We start from the raw sequence: 23,476 nt of genomic DNA, 5'->3' as shown, positions 1-23,476 counted from the left end.
TTATTCACCACCATATGTTGTGAAATGAATAGAAAATAGAGTCAAGACATTGACAAGGTTAGAAATAATGATTTGTATTTGAAATAAGATTTTTTTTACATCAAACTTTGCTTTCGTCAAAGAATCCTCCATTTGCAGCAATTACAGCATTGCAGACCTTTGGCATTCTAGCTGTTAATTTGTTGAGGTAATCTGGAGAAATTGCACCCCACGCTTCCAGAAGCAGCTCCCACAAGTTGGATTGGTTGGATGGGCACTTCTTTGAGCAGATTGAGTTTCTGGAGCATCACATTTGTGGGGTCAATTAAACGCTCAAAATGGCCAGAAAAAGAGAACTTTCATCTGAAACTCGACAGTCTATTCTTGTTCTTAGAAATGAAGGCTATTCCATGCGAGAAATTGCTAAGAAATTGAAGATTTCCTACACCGGTGTGTACTACTCCCTTCAGAGGACAGCACAAACAGGCTCTAACCAGAGTAGAAAAAGAAGTGGGAGGCCGCGTTGCACAACTGAGCAAGAAGATAAGTACATTAGAGTCTCTCGTTTGAGAAACAGACGCCTCACAGGTCCCCAACTGGCATCTTCATTAAATAGTACCTGTTAGAGCCTGTTTGTGCTGTCCTCTGAAGGGAGTAGTACACACCGGTGTAGGAAATCTTCAATTTCTTAGCAATTTCTCGCATGGAATAGCCTTCATTTCTAAGAACAAGAATAGACTGTCGAGTTTCAGATGAAAGTTCTCTTTTTCTGGCCATTTTGAGCGTTTAATTGACCCCACAAATGTGATGCTCCAGAAACTCAATCTCCTCAAAGAAGTGCCCATCCAACCAATCCAACTTGTGGGAGCTGCTTCTGGAAGCGTGGGGTGCAATTTCTCCAGATTACCTCAACAAATTAACAGCTAGAATGCCAAAGGTCTGCAATGCTGTAATTGCTGCAAATGGAGGATTCTTTGACGAAAGCAAAGTTTGATGTAAAAAAAATCTTATTTCAAATACAAATCATTATTTCTAACCTTGTCAATGTCTTGACTCTATTTTCTATTCATTTCACAACATATGGTGGTGAATAAGTGTGACTTTTCATGGAAAACACAAAATTGTTTGGGTGATCCCAAACTTTTGAACGGTAGTGTATATATATATAATATCCAGTGAGTTAAGTAAATTCTTTAAGAGACAGAAATAACCATTTCTGTCATCAACACCACTGACAGTTTCCGGGGGGTAAAAAAACCGATATAGCGTTTTTTTCTTTTTTTCTTTTCTGGAAACCATCAATGGTGTAGATAAAAAGTGCTCAACAAATGAGGGGCGGAATATTAAGATAGATGTAGGGGGAAAAAAATTAATGCATTTCAGTAGAAGCTTGTTTCATGTGTCGCGCACTCATCAGCTGCCAATGTGATTAAACAACAAAGAAGAACACACAGTCAATCAATATTATGTTGCCCCACGTCACGCCCGTAATTTTGGTGGACAGTAACCAATGAGAGGATAGAAAACATTTGAAATATTACAACCAATGGGGTAGGTAGTTACGATGCACAGCAACCAATGGTGGGATAGAAAACATTACAACCAATGGGGTAGGGGTTGGGGCTTGTTTTGAAAAAGCAAGGATTTAAAGGGCCAGGGCACTATTGAAATAGCATACATTTAAAAATATAACAAGATAACGTCAAATGGGATAATTTACATATATCATATAGTGGGGTGGTGTTGGGGCACGGTTGGAAGGGTAGGCAGTTAAAATATAAAAATATAACATCTAATAAATGTCACATGTGTATCACCTAATTGGGGGGGGGTGATGAAGACTTTATTTTACTTGTAGTTAAAAAACAGATATTTTTTTCTGTGTCCACAGCTGGTGGCCAATCCATTTCTACTGTTCAAGGTGGACATATCAGGCTTGCAAATAATGAAATATTTCTCTGCCAAGCACAGGTTACATCTTTTGCTGTTAATTGAATATGCATTGTCCTTCGTGAGGATTTTCCATGAAATACAGTAATTAATATTCTTGTCTACCAATGACCAAATGTGGCGGCTTCAGGCGTTGCATTTCTTGCATGCTCATTCCTGAAGCTACTCATATGGGCATTAAACCTAATTTTAAAAGGGCGCTCTGTTAGTCCAATGTAAGTGTCCACTTTGCAGTTGTCTTCTCTTGTCACTGATGCTTGGTAGATGACTCTGTCTGGCATTTTCCTTCAAGAGGGAACGATGCCTTAGCACGGCAGTTGCATGGTTAAGTTGCATAAAGGAAAGCTAACTTACAGATCCAAATCACCTAAATCCCCACCACCTATCCCAGAGCTGAAACTCTTTGAGGAAGGTATACTCAGAATCATTCAGAACATTAAATTTAAATGCCCAAACAAAGCTTTCCAGAAGAAACGCCATAAAAACAAGATTGATAAAAGAAGATGATAAGCTCTTATTTGCAGCCGACAAAACTTCTAATTTTTATAAGCTAGGGCCCGATCAATATGACAATCTTCCTTGTAGCAACGTCACGAAATCATACAAGAAAGCTGCGAAGTACGCCGAAAGAGACATCACTATAAAGGACAAAAAAAATTGTATTGGACCTGAAATTGGATGACCGCATTGATGTCACCACCCAGAAGCAAGCCTTTATTACCCTGAAAGACCACAAACCAAATTTTAAAAATAAACCAACATGTAGGCTTATCAACCCAACCAAACCTGAAATAGGTAAACTAAGCAAAAAAAATTATTGAAAATATAAATAGGAAAATTCTGAAGGGGGTTCCCTTAAATCAGTGGAAGAATACCAACCAAAGTATTAGAATGGTTTAGGGGCATAGATGACAAGAGCAGGCATACATTTATATGCTTTGATATTTGTGAGTTTTACCCCTCAATAACTAAAGAGCTACTAGACAAAGCTATTGATTTTGCCTCAGCATATACCACAATATCTGACCAAGACCGAGGCATAATAGCCCATGCCAAAGAGTCAATCTTATATCACAAGGGAATCCCATGGCAAAAGCAAGGTAGCAGTAAATTTGATGTGACCATGGGCAGCTTCGACGGGGCAGAGACTTGTGAGCTAGTAGGCTTGTACTTGTCTCAACTACAGGTCCTAGACATCAACGTCGGGCTATATAGAGATGACAGGCTGGCAGTCTGCAACAAACCGGCAAGAGAAGTTGAGAGAATTAAAAAAGAAAATGTGTAGTATAATCGCAAGCAATGGACTAAAAAATTAATTTGAGGCTAACAAAAACCAAATTGACTTCCTCGACATCTCATTGGACCTTAGAAATGGTACATACAGGCCATACATGAAGCCAAATAACATACTGCAATACATCCACAGAGAAAGCAATCATCTGCCCTCTATCTTGAAAAATATCCCAGTGAGCATAAACAAGAGACTCTCATGTTTTTCATCCAGTCAAGCCATCTTTAATGAAGCATCCCCCCCCCCCCCATACCAAGAAGCCTTACCAAAATGTGGATATAATATCAGGTTTAAGTACAACCCATCAACTTGCGACAGCCAGCAACAACAAAAAAAAGCAGTGGAAGGCGGAACATCGCCTGGTATAATCCTCCCTACAGCGGCACTGTGGCCTCCAATATTGGAAAACTGTTTTTCTTTTTTTTTAAATTTATTTCTGATTTTTCCCTTTTTTCTCCCAATGTAGTGGCCAATCGATCCCTATTTTAATTCAAACACCCACCCTTGTACTGCATGCATTCGCCAACTGCATCTCTCCGGCCGGCAGTCTCGAAGGAGACCGCCTCCCCACTTTCGTGACAAGGCGACTCCAGGCCGAACCACTGTTTCTTCCGACACACACAGAGACGCATTCACGTGACGAACACAAGCCGACTCCGCCCCCCTCCCGAAGACAGCGTTTGCCAATGATTGCTGCTTCATCGAGTCCGGCCATAGTCGGATCTGACGAGACCGGGGCGCGAACCCCAGTCCCCAGTGGGCAACTGCATCGACACAAAGCCGATGCTCAGACCGCTACACCACCGCGGACTGGAAAACTGTTTTTCAATTGGATGAGTGCTTTACACCAGACCATCAATTAAGAAAAATATTCAACAGGAACACAGTCAAGATTAGCTACAGCTGCATGCCAAATGTTCAGCAGGTTATTTCATCCCATAACACAAGCATCATGACCAAGGCACAGACCCCCTCAACGCAGCCAAACACCACCAACTGCAACTGCCGTGCTAAGGCATCGTGCCCTCTTGAAGGAAAATGTCAGACAGAGGGAGTCATCTACCAAACATCGGTGACAAGAGATGACACCTGCAAAGTGGACACTTACGTTGGACTAACAGAGGGCCCTTTCAAAATTAGGTTTAATGCCCATATGAGTAGCTTCAGGAATGAGCATGCAAGAAATCCAATGGCTTTAAGCTGCCACATTTGGTCATTGGTAGACAAGAATATTAATTACTCTATTTCATGGAAAATCCTCATGAAGAGCAATGCATATTCAATTAACAGCAAAAGATGTAACCTGTGCTTGGCAGAGAAATATTTCATTATTTGCAAGCCTGATATGTCCACCTTGAACAGTAGAAATGAATTAGCCACCAGCTGTGGACACAGAAAAAAATATCTGTTTTGTAACTACAAGTAAAATAAAGTCTTCATCATCCCCCCCAATTAGGTGATACACATGTGACATTTATTAGATGTTATATTTTTATATTTTAACTGCCTACCCTTCCAACCGTGCCCCAACACCACCCCACTATATGATATATGTAAATTATCCCATTTGACGTTATCTTGTTATATTTTTAAATGTATGCTATTTCAATAGTGCCCTGGCCCTTTAAATCCTTGCTTTTTCAAAACAAGCCCCCATTGGTTGTAATGTTTTCTATCCCACCATTGGATGCTGTGCATCGTAACTACCTACCCCATTGGCTGTAATATTTCAAATGTTTTCTATCCTCTCATTGGTTGCTGTCCACCGAAATTATGGGCGTACCATGGGGCAACATAATATTTATTGACTGTGTGTTCTTCTTTGTTGTTTAATCACATTGGCAGCTGATGAGTGCGCGACACACAAAACAAGCTTCTACTGAAATGCATTATTTTTTTTTTCCTACATCTATCTTAATATATATGATCAGCCAAAACATTAAAACCACTGACAGGTAATTGAATATCATTGCTTATCTCATTACCACGGCACCTGTCAAAAGGTGGGATATATTAGGCAGCAAGTGAAAAGTCAGTTCTTGAAATTGATGTGTTGGAAGCGAGAAAAATGGGCAAGCGTAAGGATCTGAGCGACCTTGACAAGGGCCAATTTGTGATAGCTAGATGACTGGGTTGGAGCATCTTCAAAATGGTAGGTCTTGTGGGGTGTTCCCGGTACGCAGTGGTCAGTACCTACCAAAAGTGGTCAAAGGAAGGACAACCGCTGAACCGATGACAGGGTCATTGGTGCCCAAGGCTCACTGATGTGTGTGGGGAGCAAAGGCTAGCCCATCTGGTCTGATCCCAGAGAAGAGCTACTGTAGCTCAAATTGCAGAAAAATTTAATGCTGGCTATGATAGACAGGCATCACAACACACAGTGCATCGCACCCTGCTGTCTATGGGGCTGTGTAGCCACAGACGAGTCAGAGTTCCTAATGTTGACCCCTGTTCACCGCCAAAAGCACTGACAATGGGCATGTGAGTGTCAGAACTGGACCATGGAGTAATGGAAGAAGGTGGCCTGGTCTAATAAATCATGTTTTCTTTTACATCATGTGGACGGCTGGGTGCATGTGTGTTGTTTACCTGGGGAAGAGATGGCACCAGGATGCACTATGGGAAGATGACAAGCCAGCGGAGGCAATGGGATGCTCTGGACAATGTTCTGCTGGGAAACCTTGGGTCCTGGCATTCATGTGGATGTTACTTTGATATGTACCACCTACCTAAACATTGTTGCAGATCAAGTACACCCCTTCATATTCCCTGATGGCAGTGGCCTCTTTCAGCGGGATAACGCACCCTGCCACACTGCAAAAATGGTTAAGGAATGGTTTGAGGAACATGGCAAAGAATTCAAGGTGTTGCCTTAGCCTCCAAATTACCCAGATCTCAATCTGATTGAGCATCTGTGGGATGTGCTGGAAAAAAGTTCAATTCATGGAGGCCCCACCTTGTAACTTACAGGACTTTAAAGGATCTGTTGCTAACGTCTTGGTGCCAGATACCAGAGGACACCTTCAGAGGTCTTGTGGAGTCCATGCCTCGACAAGTCAGAGCTGTTTTAGCAGCATGAGGGGGGACCTACACAACATTTGGCAGGTGGTTTTAATGTTTTGGCTGACCGGTGTATATGCATATCCACGTGTTTTCAGAAAGAATCATTAGAGAGACTTAATGCCGAGAGGTACAGATGACAGCAGAAGAAGTGAAGGCACTATAAAGGATGACAAGGACTGAAGTACATGAAAATGTATCTGTCAGTGATTTGTGAGAGCGTGTGTGGGTGACTTGCTTGTTCATTGTTTCAAGTCAGCAAGCATGTGAGTCTTTTTTTTTTTGCTCTCCTGCAGATGTTTGTTGAGTGACTGAGAATTATTTCTCATCATAATGTGTTGCCACAATAGGACCTATTGGTACCTGTGTTGGCCAAGTTGAGGTCCCTGCCTAAGGTGGGGGTGGATGCTGCACTGAGCGAGGTGATGGAGGAGATGGAGGAGGAGCTTTCTGCCCGGGCCAGAGGGGCGAAAGGCGGTGGGCTGCCTGAAACCGGCGGACTGAACGGCCGGGCCTGCAGGTGAAACACAACAGCACAGAATGAGACCACCAGAGGGCAATTGTGAGCACAGTATATTACAGCACAACAGACTGTCTGCCTTGCCAACTGAACAGAATCCCACACGTCTGGGAGTTCGATTGAGTCAACATTGGGACGAGCCGGAGTGACAGCTCTTGCTACAGTACGCTGATCAGTATGTTATTTGCAATGATCAACCATACCACTTTTTGTTTGGCAGAGATGTCATTAGCAAGGTTCAATACTCAACATCAGAGGTGTAAAAACTAGGTCCAGGAAGTAAAAGTCCAAACCATGTATTTGCTCTACTCATGCACTACACCAGCAGATTCTAGTCAACACCACTCCTCAACTAGGTAGGGAAAACTAGCTAATGAAATCAGCTGGTTTAGTAACGGTTTGGACATCTACTTTCTGGACCTGGTTTTTACAACTCTGCTCAACATATCAATAGCTAGGAAATCAATGAGTGGAAATGAGTGTGAAGTAACTAACCTCAGAAAGAAACAAAGAACGAAAGGAAGAAAGAAAGAAAAAAGAAACAAATAAGGTGACAGTAAAGAAAGAGAGCAAAATACAAAGCAAGAACGCAAACCAAGAAAGAATTAACTATAACTAGAGATTCAGAAATACAGAGATACAGAAAGCATGCCAGAAAGCAAGGAAAGAAAGAAAGAAAGCTACCAGGTCTGCTATTGGTTTCCCTGGGGGCAGCTTTGGTCGTGAGGATGGTCTAGGTGGAGGCGGTGGAGGAACAGGACTTCCTCCTGACTGAGGTGTGGCAGGACGAGCTGGAGACGAGGGGCCTGCAACGTCACACACACACACACACACACACACACACACACACACACACACACACACACACACACACACACACACACACACACACACACACACACACACACACACACACACACACACACACACACATACAGTCAACAGTTAGCAGTTACCATCGCCTCACTTTGAGGAGGACTCTTTCAGGAGGGCGCCATCATTTCTCATCATAATTCGATGTCATTTTCACAAAAAATGAAGTCAATATTATTAGCCTTTATGCATGCTCAATGATCCAGGTAAGGACATCACAGAAAGTTGAATCAGTTCATCTGTTTATAAGGGTGGGGATACCTGCAGTCAGTTGAGACCAAAGAGGTCACTTAGATAAGTTATGAAACGTTTCTCTCAATAAACGTGTCCAGATGAACTGATTCAACTTTCTGTGATCAATATTATATGATAATTTCTTTTTTTTCCCAATAAGTTTCTTAATCTAAGTGGAGATGTTTTGAACAGCTCATCATTCCAATTGAAGTAAATGTCACTTAAACCAAGAAACTCCCGAAATAAGCCAAGCTCTATGATACCTTCAGCGTGAAATATCCTCAATGGTTTGTTACTTGATTTTGTAAAAGCTCTTGGCAGTGGTTTATCACCTTCACTGATCTCTCACCTCACCAGAATGTAACAGTGAAAACTAACTAATAGGTTGATCTGTTATAACAATGACAGCATTTACACGGACTTGAGTATCACAGATATGATTGGGTTTTTGAAGCATCCCGTTTTTTTGTTTGCGCATGTAAACATCATATCCTGATTTCAGAAACCTGGATAAACCCTTATCACAATTTTGAGAAACCTGGTTGTGCTAGCTGGAGTGCTCCAACAGAATCCAGGATACTGTTGCATGAATAGTCTTATCAAGTTTTCTGACCGCAGCCAACCACCTGCGCAGGCACAGCTTCAGCCAGGTGACGTAACAGAAACACAAACAATGGCGGCAATGGAAGTGTCTCACTTCTGGCACGATGAGGAAACAAGAAATGGAATTTTATCCACTGCTCCCTTGTCCTACATGGTGACAGCCTGGCACCGGTCAAAATGGATATCATGTTTAATATTTCCTGTCAGGGGGCGCCCGGGTAGCATAGTGGTCTATTCCATTGCCTACTAACACGAGGAATGCCGGTTCGAATCCCCGTGTTACCTCCGGCTTGGTCAGGCTCCCTTGCAGACACAATTGGCCATGTCTGCGGATGGGAAGCCGGATGTGGGTATGTGTCTTGGTCGCTGCACTAGCGCCTCCTCTGGTCGGTCGGTGCGCCAGTTCAGGGGGGAGGGGGAACTGGGGGGGAATAGCGTGATCCTCCCACGCACTACGTCCCCCTGGTGAAACACCTCACTGTAAGGTGATAGGAAGCGGCTGGCGACTCCACATGTATCGGAGGAGGCATGTGGTAGTCTGCAGCCCTCCCTGGATCGGCAGAGGGGGGTGGAGGAACGGGGGGGATATATGTGTGTGTGCGTATCCTGTCGCTCTTTTCTCCCATTGCTGGCAATAAGGTGGCTACGCCAAATCCACAACGCGGTGTTGGCATTTAATAGTGCTAAGCCTGGTTTGTGTTGTAAACATCACAGACGCCTGCGCAAATAGCATGAAGTAATCAGTAACTGGGATACTAGTATATACCATGTACACAGGGATATGAATAACCAGATTTCTCTGTGTTCCATGTAAACACCATATCCTGAACGTGACCAAAACCTGGATAAGCCTTACAACGGGATATTCAAGTCCATGTAAACAGTCATTGAGTGTTTCTGAACATATGTGCATTTCACAGTTGTTTTACCGAACAAATTAAAACTTCTTAGAGAACAGCCAACACTCTTCTCAAGAGCAAGTGAGTAATGCTCAAAGGTTTCTTTTCTCTTCAATAATATCTTAGCAAATATGTCTGGTTAAAACAGGAAGACACTCTAATGTGTGTGGCTGTCGTGTTACTGTGGCATACATACATATAGAATAGCAATAAAAAGGTAACAAGAGGACCATCTTTAGCTCATTCTGCATAAATCCTGCCCTTTACTGAGGCCTATTTTGTTCAAAAATATGCAATCATAACTTGTATTGTTATTATTATTAAGTTTCCTTTATCAATCCCCTTGGGGAAATTCAGTTACTGCAAATTAACCCGTCCTTGCAGTGATCTGTGTAGCTAGGGGTAGTGGGCTGCCGTCATCATGCTGCGCCCGGGACCAGCTCCAGTTCTTTTCCCATTGCCTTTGTCAGGGGCACAAACCGGAGTTTAAACCCTAACATGCACGTTTCTTTTGATGGTGGGGGAAACCGGAGCACCGCAGACACAGGGAGAACATGCAAACTCCACACAGAGGACGACCTGGGATGACCCCCAAGGTTGGACAACCCCAGGGTTCGAACCCAGGACCTTCTTGCTGTGAGGTGACAGCACTAACCACTGGGCCTACCTTGGGTGGCCGCCGTGCTGCCCAAGGTAGGGCGCTTTGTAGGGCAAACAATTCCACATGCGCTTATCAGTCGACCTACTATGGCATACTTCTGTGATTCAACAATTTATTTATTAAAACCGTGTGTGGATGTATTGTGCTGCAACTGATTAAATTCTGCTTTTCTAAAATGATCAGAATCATCCCAGACTAACAGATTGCTGCTCAGGATAAACGCTCAGGACTCAGGACAAACATAATGCAGTGTTCATAAACTGAAGATGTGACTAAGCTTTTACTAGATTATCACCTTGCTCACTTCTGAAGAGTTTTGCATCTTACCTTTTACTGATGCCACTCAAATCCTCTCTGGCTCTCTCTTACTCTCGCTCTTACTCTCTCTTCCCATTAGGGTTGGGCATCGAGAACCGGTTCCAAGTTAGAACTGGTTACAAAATTTCGATTCCAATGGGATCATTAAGAAATTGAAATTTTGATTCTGCTTATCGGTTCCTACACAAATTTCACTCGCGCTAGTTTCAGTTTCAGTACCAGGACCTGGCTATCCATCTGCAGGCTGTGCCTGTAGTCATGCAAGTCTTCCCGTCTCCTAAACTACACACTGGTGCTCTTTCTGGAATGGACGATGCTGCGCGAAGCGCTACACTTTGTTTTTGTTTTGTGGGAAGATCAATAAGAGCAGTGAGCACGCAAGTCTGGGTGGAGCTGTGGGCCATCATGGACAAGTGCTGAAAAGCGTGGCAACACCTGTGCCAAACTTGTTTCGTGCAAGGGAGGATGCTAAACTAACACGACAAAGCACCTTCACCAGCATTGCATACAAATCAATGAGTGTACAGTGTTTGACGTGTTGCGCTGGTCTCCCTCCCCCTCACATGCCTCGTCCTCCTCAGTCAAGACCTCAGCCAACAGCCAGCACCTCCTCCCAATCGGGAAAGTGAAAATTAAATAACACTGGTCTTATTCCTAACAGCGAGACAGCAAACTAGCTACACTTGATCGAATTGCTCAAAACTGTGTCAAATTTGTGCTAATACTGTACATTTTTTTGATTAATCTTCACAGACATTCCTACTTCTCTCTCGTCAACACCCACATGAGCTGCAGCTCCCTAAACTGTAAATTAATTGGTTTTTAGACTGTTGCCATGTTGTCATTTTGGCGGGTTTCAGTGTTACAGTTACAGTACAGTGAATGAAAAAAGAATCAACAGATTATTATTAAAACATGCCATTCAATAACAGCAACCAAGTTAAACTGTATGAAATTAATTTACGGGTTCCATTAACTGTATGAAGTTAATTGTGAATATGAATATGACTGAATATCCATCCATCCATTATCCGAACTGCTCGTCCTGCTCTCAGGGTCGTGGGGATGCTGGAGCCTATCTCAGCTGTCATTGGGCGACAGGCGGGGAGACACCCTGGACAGGCTGCCAGGCCATCACACAAGGCCGACATATGACTGAATATGACTTGTGTAACTTTTTTTTGAAAACAAAATTTTTTTTCCCTGTGAAATAAGTATATGACCTGTTTTGACCCTGCCCCTCAAAGAATCAGAATTGACAATCGTTAAGAACCGGAATTGATAAGCAGAATGGGAATCGGAATCAGAATCATTAAAATCCAAACAATACCCAACCCTACTCTCATCTCTAATTAAATTCATTAATTGTCTTATTTGCATTGCCTGCTTGTCTCCATTTAGCTGTAGTTGCTCTCCTATAAGACCTTTATAAAACCTAAATATACACAACTTAAAGGTATCCAATGGAGTTTGACCACAAGTGCAGCTATAAATTACAGCAAGACAAACATGTCCTGCTATTGTTTGTATCACATGTTCACCCAGCATGCACATAAGGACATGGGTGACGTGTTACACAATTCTGGACATAAAACATAGGGAAGAAAAAGAAGAACATGGGGACAACATGGCGATCTGAGGGAGGGAAGCAGCTGCAGTAAAAGTAAAGAAACGTAAGCCTGACCATAATATAGAAAGGAGAAAAATAAAAGGACAAAGAAAAAGATCACACAAATATTGGTGAGGCAATTCAACAGCTGGTGGCAGTAATGCACCACACACACCAATAAAAAGAGAAGACGCTTGCAAGCTGACGTAAACAATGCAGCTTTCAAAACATTACACACACACACACACACACACACACACACACACACACACACACACACACACACACACACAAAAGACAGCACACTTTTTATGATGAAGCAAATGCATTCAACATATTTGTTATGCCTCAAGGACACACATCATGCGTTCTGGTGAGACTGAATGTGAACAAAACCAAGTCGTTCGAAAGAAAAACTCCATTGGATACCTTCAATAAAAATACTGTACTACTCAAACACATGTGTCTCCCATATATCTAGCTGCTTCTTCCAGACCACAGCTTGAGTCTCCTAGAAGCTTTAAGACAATTATCATATAACATTGTCCTATATCCATCGTATATGCAGTACAAAACAATTAAAAGTGGACAAAAAAGTGAAACTTGTCTGGATGTCTGAATATGTGATAAATACTCACTGCTGCCTGAGTAAGGTCCTGGGGAAGACACAATAGATCTGTAGATAGTTGGAGGGAGAGGAGGCGGTGTGCCCCTGAAGGTTGGGGTCAGCTCCCTGGGTGAACCCACCAAGTCGGGGAGATCATCCTTCAGATAAGTTCCTTCAGGAGTCCTCTTTCCCCCGACACTCCCCAGCACCAAGGGGGATGGGATGCCTGCCCGGGGGGACCGCCGCTCTGCCGGCAGAGGTGGGACAGGGCTGGTCAGGGCGGGTGATGAAGAGTATTTGGCGAACTGTAGCACCTCTTCATCATATGCCTCCTCGTCGAGGCAGACCGGAGGTGAGTCAGACGGGGAGAAGTTGGGAGGCAGGGGGGGTGCAGGCTCATCCGGAGGAGGTCCCAGGACAATGGAAGGCGGTGAGTCTGGGGGAATGAAGGGGGGAGGTGACTCAGGTGAAAATGGTGGGGGTGAAGGGGGGGGCTCGTCTGGAGGGGGGCCAGGGGAGAGGCGAGGCGTGGAGGGTGTAGAGGAGGGGGTGTCAGGGGCTGGAGACTCTGGTGGCGGCGGGGGAGCAGGTTCGTCTGGCGGAGGGGGTCTGTCGCTGTTGAAGGTGACCCATCTGGGAGCTGCCGTGTCCTCACCGGCCCTGGGGCTGTCCACAGGACCAAACACATCGTCCAGGTCAGGCCCCGGGGAGTCTTGGTAGGAGACAGGGGATTGGATATTCAGGTAGATGGGGGCGGGACTTTGGGCTACTCTTCCATTGGGTAGATCGACTGTGAACAAAAATGGGTGGAGCCCTTATCTCAAAGCCATTCTGGGATTTCCCTGTTTGACAGGTCTAAAATGATGGGATTATCGAAACAGAATTTACCAGAAGAGTCTGACAGATAGCTGTATTGACTCGATGGAATGTTTTTTGGAGGAAGAGGAGGAGGAGCTGTAAAAAAGTGACACAGTTGCTTAATTTAGCACCTACACCACAAAAAATGGTATACCTGAACAAGTCTGAAAGTCTTAAAATCATACAGAAACATCTTGTTTCTGGAATTCTTTACTGATCAAGAACTACAGCTGGGCAATATATCGATAAAATATCAATATCATCAGAATAAATATCGTCTTGGATTTTGGTTATTGTAATATAACCTAAATGTTGTCATTCCCTGTCCCAAAAGTCTGCATTACAGTAAAATGATAAATATTTCTGAATTTAGACTGGATTAGCTGAGTGAAATGATCAATGAATGCCTCTGCCTGTTTATGTTTATCATAACCACATTATTCTCAGTATTAAGTTGTGTATAAATATCTTATAAAAGCATCAATGGTCATCCCCAAAGTATCATTATGTTTTAGATATTGAAGTTTTCAGTAAAAAAATATGATATTTGTGACTGTGTCAATATCGACCAGCCCTGTCAAGAACTGACTATGGAAGATTATTTATCATGATTCAAGAGTATTTATCCTGAGTTCTCTAACTTCGCCATTTCATCCCCCAATTGAATTTGGCCAAACGCCCCAATCTTCCGAGCCATCACGGTCGTTGCCCCCCCGCTGATCCGGGGAGGGCTGCAGACTACCACAAGCCTCCTCCAATACATGTGGAGTCGCCAGCCACTTCTTTTCACCTAACAGTGAGGAGTTTCAGCAGGGCGATGTAGCGCGTGGGAGGCTCACGCTATTCCCCCCAGTTCCAACTCCCCCCCTGAACGGGCACCCTGACCGACCAGAGGAGGTGCTAGTGTAGCGACCAGGACACATACCCACAACCAGCTTTCCACCCGCAGACACGGCCAATTGTGTCTGTAGGGACACCCGACCAAGCCGGAGGTAACATGGGGATTCGAACCGGCGATCCCTGTGTTGGTAGGCAATGGAATAGACTGCCATGCCACCCAGACACCCCGCTATTTAATTTTGAACTGTAACTCCAAAAAAAAAAGTGACATCATGACTGCTAACCTCCTGTTGGAAAGCCTCTGGCCAAAGGAGATTCAGGCCGTAGTCTGCATTCTCCCCACACATCACCGGGGGCAACTGCATTTGGATAATTCAGTCACAGAGAAACAACAAACGTAGAATAAATAAGACGAAATGAAACAACGAAAGAATTTACCTGCCGGTAACAACTCGGGCGCTATTCTAATGAGTATCCTACAGACATGGGGCTACGTACTACTGATATACAACAGACCGTCATATCTGGTGTAGTTGGTCTCTGAAGGCAGCCCGAAGAAGGCAGGAATGTTCTGGGATAGTTTGTCACTGTGATCAAAAACAAGCACAACACAGTTTCTAGTCACTTCTCTACATGTGTTGGAACAAGTCATCGTCCTCCATCCTTCTAGCTAAAAGAAAGAAGTTTTCCTTTTCATTTAATAGCTTAGTGTAAGTTGCTGAGATTGGTAGAGTCTCTAACCATCCTTCCAGGCCATATGGCCTACTTACTTATACTGTGGTAGTACTATCAGACTGGAGGAGATGGGCATTCACATTCATCAGCTGCTTATATATTTTTAAAGAATGGCTCTGACCTTGGTGTCTCCGGAGCGGGGCTTGGAGTGGGGGTGGAGCGTCTGGGTCTGGCAATCTCCTCACCTATACCAGAAACAAAGCAAAAACTCCCTCTAAAACTTACATTTGAGGCGGCTCCTAACCCAAAACAAACCCAATTTTAAAACAAAAGTGAAAAAAAAGAGAAGTCCTTGTTAGACGTACTTACAGGACAAGTTTCTTTTTATCTGTCCCTGTAAAAGAAACAAACCAAATGAATTGTAAGCATACAATCCAGGAACTTTATGTGTGACTCTGTCAATGTTATCCAACTTTCGATGTTTTGTTTTGATTTTTGTTTTTTTACGGGCTGCATCACACAAGTGGCCAACAGAGACTGGGGAGCTGTGATTTTGGGGTGCAGGCCAGATAGAGTGAGACACTCACCGGGCTACGTCTCTGAGACCAGCAAAAAGGAAGAGAGAACAGACCTGGGTCAGAGAGTGAGTGACAAATCAGTCAAATGGACACAAACGAAAACCGGACACACAGCACCTCTTTACTTCAGCCGCAAAGCCTTCATAATGCAACATGGGCCCATAACACCTTTGTGAAACCTCTCTCTCTCTCTCTCACACACACGCACACACACACACACACACACACACACACACACACACACACACACACACACACACACACACACACACACACGCTGCTGGCATCATGTGCAACCCACATTCAAACGGCTGAGACGTTTGGTTCAGACTAGTTTGCTGCTCAGGAAGTGAGCGCCGATGAAACCAAACCGATAGACTTGGAGGCTGTGTTATGTTAACTGTGCATTATTTAATGTCTCTGCTTTGCCGGACTTGTTCAAGTAAAGCTGTCACTCAAGGGTAAAATAAAATATAGTGACGGGGTGGGGTGGGTGGCTGGGTAGTGGTGTCTTGGGACATTCTGTGAGAGGGACTAGGACAACATGCTGCAAATGGGTTAGACGTATCGCCAAAAAAGCTAACTTATGTCAACTATCACAGACAGGAAAATTATCAAGTCCTTCTCCCAAGTGAATTCATGCCATGCTAATTTTCATAGCTGAGATGAATAAAGCTAAAAAAAAAAAAAGTAGATACATAGAAAAAAACACTGACTTACCGGACTCCTCTTCTACAGGGGGCAACATTCGGGTAAAAATGACGCAAAGAAGGGGAAAGAGAATGATAGCGAGACAAAGAGAATTCAGTAAAATTTAATGAACAATTTCAATAGATTCAGATGAATTTTCTAATACGCTGAAGTAAAAACGCTGTATTCTAGATAAAATACTTCAGTTGCAGTGTGTGTAAACGCATGCGTTTTTGCCCCCATTTAAGACTGGGTAAGATCACAGGGACGGTGCTGTGATCTTACCCATGGTGGTAAGAGCTCTCACCAGAGAGGGAGACAGCGCCAAGCCTCCCACCGACGCCTTCAGCTCGTCCATGGAGGGAGCGACACACTTGACGCTGCCCGATAACAGCGGCTTGATCTTAATTTTGAACTTTTTCTTGCTGTCTTCCTCATCCTCTGACTCGCTGGAGGAGAAGAAATGCTTTCCTCTGGAGGCTGGTGAGTAGCTGTTAAGGAGGCTTGGGACTAGGGAATGCAAAATGGCCACTCCATTTTCTATAGCGATGCCTCATTTTAAAGATGGTCTTGTAGGACAAACTTTAAAGAGGTAGTGAAGCTATAACTACAATTGTTTTGAACTGAAGACAGGTTGGTATTTCACTAGAATGGCGAAACTCTTTGCCCTGTGGATAAAGTAAAAAACAAAAAACAAGATTGAAATCTATGCTGTCTCTTTCTTATGAGGTAAAACACACATTTTAATTAACACTGTACGTGGAGCCTCAAAGACACCGACAAGCTTCCATATTGTGAAGCTGACACATCAAGGCCAATAAAGACTTTGAGAGGGGCAGGATGACTGTCAATCATTTTTTAATTTGGCCAATCGGAGGCTTACAATCATCTGTCAGTCAAGAACTGGTTAAGGTCAGGGTTAAGGGTTGGGATGGATGCTGACCCGCCCACGCACCAACACCAAGTCTGCCTGCAGCTACCCATTACTCAAAGTCTATGGTCTGCAGAGACCCTACTCAACTAAACCGTCCTTTTCAAAATGTGAGTGGGCAGACATGCTGAAAACTAATGTGTTCACTTACTTTGTAATAAAAATGTAATGCCATGATCCAAAAACTCTGTAGAACAGAAATTCAGTGAGACCTTATGCCTCCATCTGTCTGCTGTGTCCTGGTTACCAAGATTGTATCTGAGCTCTTCCCATTCAGGAAAGAGAATATCCACAGCACTAACTCTCTGGGATCACATCCTTAAGTTGACTTAAACATATATTTACACTGATGTTTCAAGTTGTCCAAGAACAAATTTTATGAATCGAAATTTCAGTAATGGACAGCACGAAATACTAACACAGCATTCAGAGGAACATTAATTCGAAAGCAATGTGACTGTCCTGTCGCCATTCACTTCTCATCTTTTTCTGTCCCCCACAGGGGCACTCATATGTAGTGTGGCCATTGAGGGAGGGGCTATTGATTTGGCCTATCTAATGCAGAGAAGCACTCGTTCAATGAGTCACTCGGCCAAACAGGTCAATAGATTCGCAGGCAAGGTTCCTAAAACTGCAGCCCCTTCCTGCCCACCAGTCTTAACTGTAAGGATATCATCTCCTTCTTCGCCGGGTCTGAGACTGAAGCCCTCTTCATCCACATCGGGCGAGGCCTGGATGAGGGAGACAAGGCCAACAGAACAACAGTCAGTCCCTACAGCTCTTCACACGCAGTAGGAGACACTGCCAAACCCTTCTCTCATTCCCATGAACGCTGCGTGTATATGCCGATCAAATTTCACAGACTGGTAGAACATATGCAGCAGTCATTTTGTTTGCAGGTATTTTGAGCCTGGCATTTCTATCCTAATCTAATGATTGCTACGGCAGAGTTTGCATCTCATTCCCAGACTGGAGGAGCAGAGCGGGAAGTTGGCTGTGGATACTACTTACATATCGGTCCCAGTCAATCTCTCCATAGAATCCATTGGGCGCACCATTGGCTTTTTTCTATCAAAATGGAGACAGGAGAGAGGAGTGGCAAGATGATATCACACAGCCTGCCGCAAAACACATCAGTGTCCCGCTTGACATGAGCAACAAGGATCTCAATGCAAAATATGAACACCACAATTAATGCTGAACCCATGTCAAATTTCTAAAGCCTCTAAGCTTCTGCAACCATTTCATTTTTCAAAGGAAAAATTCCATGTATACATACGCTTCCTTTCCTTCCACTTCCACTTCCCTCTTTGTCAGGTGAGCTCCTGTGGACAAGCACAGGGGAAAGGACAAAGAATAGGTTTTCCTGTTGACATTTAAAGTGAGAACAAATGCTGAAAAAATAAAATCACCCACTGACAACTGGTCTTAACCACTGCCGGGAAGGTCTTATCAAATATTAAGTTGTGTAATAATTGTGTAAGATATTGGAATTCTTTCCTGAGATGATAAACTATAAAGCACTTTTAATGTTGTTTGGTAGTTTAACTTTCCATATTTATTGAGTCCCACTGCATGCATGAGCAAACTCACGTGGAGTCGGTGTCCTTGTCTTTTTTCCGTAACCCCAAGGCTTTTCTGGTTCGGTTTTTCAATCCTGACATGTTAGTAAAGACACAGGGAAAGGCAAAAGGGGAAGGGCAATTTCAGTGGTTTCAGGCTGTTGTAATAAATTGAGAGTCTCGGTTGCGATGTAGTATGGATCTAGTATGGATGTACATAGTTAACATAGGACGGCAAGTTGATGTAACTGAGGAAGGAGTGCTTTCTGATGAGCAAGTCTATAAAACACATTATTTCAATTAATACTAAGTCAAAAGAGCATATACATGCTCCCCGGAGTATCAAGCTGGATGGAAGCATATTGAACTAAATCTGGGCCAATCTACACCTCAGGCCAGGCTAGGTGGGAAAGAATACACAGACCAAAGGGGGGAGAATGCCATTTTAGAAGATAAATTGAAAATATGGAATGAGATAGTTTGAAAATACAAATTGGAAGGAGACAGTAAACTGCTGATTTGGCCTTCTCAGACCCCCAGCTTCAGACCTGGAGAGATAGACAATACATTTGTAAGGTGGAGAGAAGAAGGAATAACAGCGGTATGCACACTCTTGGAGGGGAAAACGTTTGAAAAAACTCAAAGGAGAATTTAATTTAGAAAATGGGGACATGTTCAGATATTTACAGCTAAGACACTTCTACGACACAGAAATTAGAAAAGGAATCTCTGCAGAAGGTCATGAAGTGATTGGAGTGTTGACAGGTACATATGCAAAAAAAAAACCCTCAAAGATTATTTCTAAATTGTACAGTGGTTTACAAAAACGAAATGGAAGAAATTCGCTATATGTTGAACTGAAATGGGAATTAGAACTGAACATTAAACTGTGGAAGAGTGATTGGCATTCCATGTGCAGAACGCAACACACTTCCACTAGCTCAAAAAGGTGGAGGGAATTTGGGTGGAAGAAGTTACTTACCTTTTTTTTATTACACCCCACATTAAAAATAAACAATTGGGGGGCATCCGGGTGGCGTAGTGGTCTATGTCATTGCCTACCAACCCAGTTCGAATTCCTGTGTTACCGCCGGCTTGGTCGAACGTCCCTACAGACACAATTGGCCGTGTCTGTGGGTGGGAAGCCAGATGTGGGTCTGTGTCCTGGTTGCTGCACTAGCGCCTCCTCTGGTCGTACGGGGTGCCTGTTCAGGGGGGAGGGGGAACAGCGTGATCCTCCCACGCGCTACGTCTCCCTGGTGAAACTCCTCACTGTTAGGTGAAAAGAAGCGGCTGGCGACTCCAGAGGAGGCATGTGGTAGTCTGCAGTCCTCCCCAGATCGGCAGATGGGGTGGAGCAGCGACCAGGATGGCTCGGAAGAGTGGGGTAATTGGCCAGATACAATTGGGGAGAAAAATGGGATGGGATGGGATGGGGGGGGACTGGGTAAACAGCAGCAATGCTGGAGACAGTGTGGACAGGCGAATGTCAATCACTCTTATATCTTCTGGTCATGTATCAAAATACAATCATTCTGGGACAGGGCTTTTCAGACTTTTGAGGCGATTTTAGGCTACAAAATCCCCAGGAACACCCCCCCCCCCGGATTGTGTACCTGGGGTTGATATCCAGCGACATAATTCAAAAGAAGGACAGCTATCTTTTCAAAATCCTGATACTTGCATGCAAAAAGGCCATCACAGGGAGCTGGTTGAAATGTGACCCTCCAGGAATCGGGCAGTGGCTGGACATTGTGGAGGAAATACACTCCATGGAAAAACGGACTCATTATCTAAGGATTAAAGCACGGACCCATGAACAGCACTGGGGAAAATGGATGGTATACAAGAAAATAGATGGGCTGAGTTCCCAGCCGGTATGAATAGTCTGGACCAAAGGTGATAAATTGAGAGTAGTTCCCCCGCTTCCGTGTTTTTGTTTTTTTTATATTTTTGTTCACTTTTACTTTGTTGTATATGTGCTATCAATCTTTTTTTTTCCATTGTAGTGGTTGCTGAAAAATAATTAAATAAAAAGTAAAAAAAAAAGAAGCATATTCATCCCTGAGTGTGTAGGCCACATTCACCAAGGTTGGAATTTGAACAAACATCGCACACTTAGATGCAGGTATCTCCTCCTCTTACCGTACAAGATGGAGAGAGGAGACAAGCTGAGACTTGATCAATCTGAACACTTCATCAATGAGTTTCAGGACAGGGCAGGCAAAAAGCTATGGTGACCGATTCGCCGAGCTTTATGCCAAGCCCCCTATGGTGCTGACGGTTGGCACCATGCTGTGCTGGAATCAGGACGACGACAAAAAAAACACAATACAAAGATATTGCTTTGGGATGAACACACGGCTCAAAGCCTAAGGACTTCCCAAGGCCTCCTGTGTTGATGAATCGTGTTAATTGTGATTTGAGTTCAACACTATAGCCAAGTTCTTTTGTTGGGATTTAGGATATGGAGGATATTGGCTAAAAGGATATTGGCTCAATCTTTGCCAATGTAGTTGTTGCACATGCACCACCAAAATAAAAATAAAAAACACTACAGCGTTAAAACGTACAATAAATTAGAGAGAAGCTCGAAATGTAAGCAAAGAAGGGCTTACGTATGTCATCAATGAAGCTCTGTATTTGTTGAGTCAGATTGCATGGATGGCTATGACATCCTACAAACTCCATGGCTCCCCTGAATTATGATTACAGTACCGATTAACAAAGCAAATGCAATGCAGAGGCGTCATGCTGGATTGGTCTGTGGTACCCTACCAGTCACTTAGGCAGCAGAAACTGTCGGTTGCTAAAGGACATGCTAGGGCTCGTGATGTATTGGCTAGCTGGACTGCCTAACGGTAAAGGTTACTCATTTAAGGCTCTTCATCAGAAGAGACAGTGCAATAACAGTGGCTTCTGCATGTGTCATGTATAGTAAGGTCTAAAAATACATTGATTCATACCAACACACCCTGCTTCATAATATCTGTTGATGCAGCACAAATAGTAAGGAGCATCCAAACAAGTTGCTAGTGCAAATAAGATCATCCATGTATTGAGTGCAGCTTACCATGCCTGCCTGTACGATACTGTACGAGAAGTGATGGAAGCTGGTTGCATGCACATGCTCTTAAAGGCTTGGATTAGCATGTGACTTGTGGATGTGAGTGAAGATTTGCTTGAGCATGTCAGCACCGTACAGTAGCGTAGCATAAACTGTAACAATAGCATGTCAAACCGACTGCAAAGGGAACCTTCTGCTAATAACAACCACTCATCATGACCATGCTGACACTACATGGAAAAGGCCTGGTACTCTTCATTGAGGGTCGGGATTTATAACAAAGCTTCTTAGACATCTTTGATCAGGGCACCATTTGTCAAGGGGGTCTTAAGCAATCTTGTCTTTAATATTGGCTATCCAGTTCACAACTCACTAACACAACAAATGAAGGTATCTTTGGCCCTATAATGATGTAATACATCATCATGGCAAAGACAGCGACACAAGTGCCATGATCTAGAAATCACGGCAGAGTCGAGGAAGCTTGCTGGATTGCTCTACCCTTCCCCTATCTACACAGTTTAACAGGGAACAGTAATGGTGTGTAACCTTGAGAAAGAACTGTTAAGTACCCCCCCACACACACACACACTCACACTCAAAGACACATCTGAGCCACGTCACAGAACGTACAACACAGGTGCTCCACACATCCAATGATGCACATCACAACAGCAAATCACTTGACTCACTGCCACTGACAGTCCAAACAGGAGAGACAGGGATGGGGGTAGGGGTGGAGGGGGTCAGGGGGAAAAAGGGCAGAAGCAAACGTTACCTTGCATCATGATCGCAGATTTTCATTCCTGTGTTGCCCCCGCACAGCGGGAGATCCGGCTGGTTAACGGATGTCTGGGTAGGGCACCGCCAAATTCTGCATCCTTCCACCGCGACGGCCTTTAATAGAGCTCACAAACACCGGCGCTTAGCTGCGTGCGTGCGTGTCCCCCCCCGCACGCGCGCGCGTGAGTACACGAAGGAGGAAAGAAGGGGGCGCGCAGCCCAGAGAGAATCCCAAGCTGCACCAAAAATCGGCAGAGGCGCCCAGCGCTGTATTCATTCAACCCTCCGACGGCTCAACACAACTAACACACGCCATCTCTGAGAGCGGAGATGCTGAGAAAAGGAAAAGGATAGAAAAAAAACGAGATACAGAGATGAAGGGGGGGAGGGTTGCTGACGTCACGTCTGCACTAAACCAATCCCTGCAGCCATCGTCACATGGCTTCTGTCCCCTGATGCCTCAGCTTAGCCTGCTTGGACGGCACAACATCCAACTGCATACAGGTCTATCTGCAAGGTCTTACATCCTGCAAAACATTTACAATACTCCCTCCATGCAATTCCACTGGGGCAGTATTTTTACAAAATGTGTCAATCTATATAATGAAATGTGGCTTAACATGCTCTCAGAAATTATTTATTCACCTTGATGTCGTTTTTTCTTTTTTGTGTGTATGTGTGTGTGTGTGTGTGTGTGTGTGTGTGTGTGTGTGTGTGTGTGTGTGTGTGTGTGTGATCCTGAATGTGCATTCCAGTTGCAAAAGTATTTGTCAGCGTAGATGTTTTGTGAGATGGCAGTCTGTCTACCAAATCAGAGTACACACTGTCGACAATATAACACACTCACAGGGAGATAGATGGGTGGACTCTTACACACACACACACACA

At 43.9% G+C, this 23,476-nt stretch overlaps 1 protein-coding gene across 4 annotated transcripts in view; it reads right to left on the bottom strand.

The window, feature by feature from the left end:
• Positions 1–22,900, bottom strand: part of LOC130123723 (SH3-containing GRB2-like protein 3-interacting protein 1) — a 29,800-nt gene extending 6,900 nt beyond the window's left edge. The window contains exons 1-14 of one of the 4 annotated variants that reach the window (XM_056292997.1): positions 22,584–22,900; positions 18,770–18,833; positions 18,456–18,501; positions 18,188–18,244; positions 17,850–17,907; positions 16,553–16,728; positions 15,347–15,371; positions 15,159–15,222; positions 14,819–14,889; positions 14,587–14,661; positions 13,493–13,558; positions 12,636–13,394; positions 7,485–7,606; positions 6,644–6,794 (exon numbers count right to left, since the gene is read on the bottom strand). In XM_056292997.1, coding sequence (XP_056148972.1) covers positions 6,644–6,794; positions 7,485–7,606; positions 12,636–13,394; positions 13,493–13,558; positions 14,587–14,661; positions 14,819–14,889; positions 15,159–15,222; positions 15,347–15,371; positions 16,553–16,728; positions 17,850–17,907; positions 18,188–18,244; positions 18,456–18,501; positions 18,770–18,833; positions 22,584–22,593 — 1,744 coding nt within the window. In that variant the 5' untranslated portion in view covers positions 22,594–22,900. Of the gene's footprint in view, positions 1–6,643; positions 6,795–7,484; positions 7,607–12,635; positions 13,395–13,492; positions 13,559–14,586; positions 14,662–14,818; positions 14,890–15,158; positions 15,223–15,346; positions 15,372–16,552; positions 16,729–17,327; positions 17,459–17,849; positions 17,908–18,187; positions 18,245–18,455; positions 18,502–18,769; positions 18,834–22,583 lie in introns of those variants that run through there. The other 3 variants (XM_056292998.1, XM_056292999.1, XM_056293000.1) reach the window with 3 other exon arrangements.
• Between the last annotated feature and the right edge of the window lie 576 nt (positions 22,901–23,476).

This window comes from Lampris incognitus, chromosome 14 (genome assembly GCF_029633865.1).
Source record: "Lampris incognitus isolate fLamInc1 chromosome 14, fLamInc1.hap2, whole genome shotgun sequence".
Classification (NCBI taxonomy): domain Eukaryota; kingdom Metazoa; phylum Chordata; class Actinopteri; order Lampriformes; family Lampridae; genus Lampris; species Lampris incognitus.
Note: the sequence above shows the minus strand (reverse complement) of the source record. Positions and strands in the feature narration are given on the sequence as shown.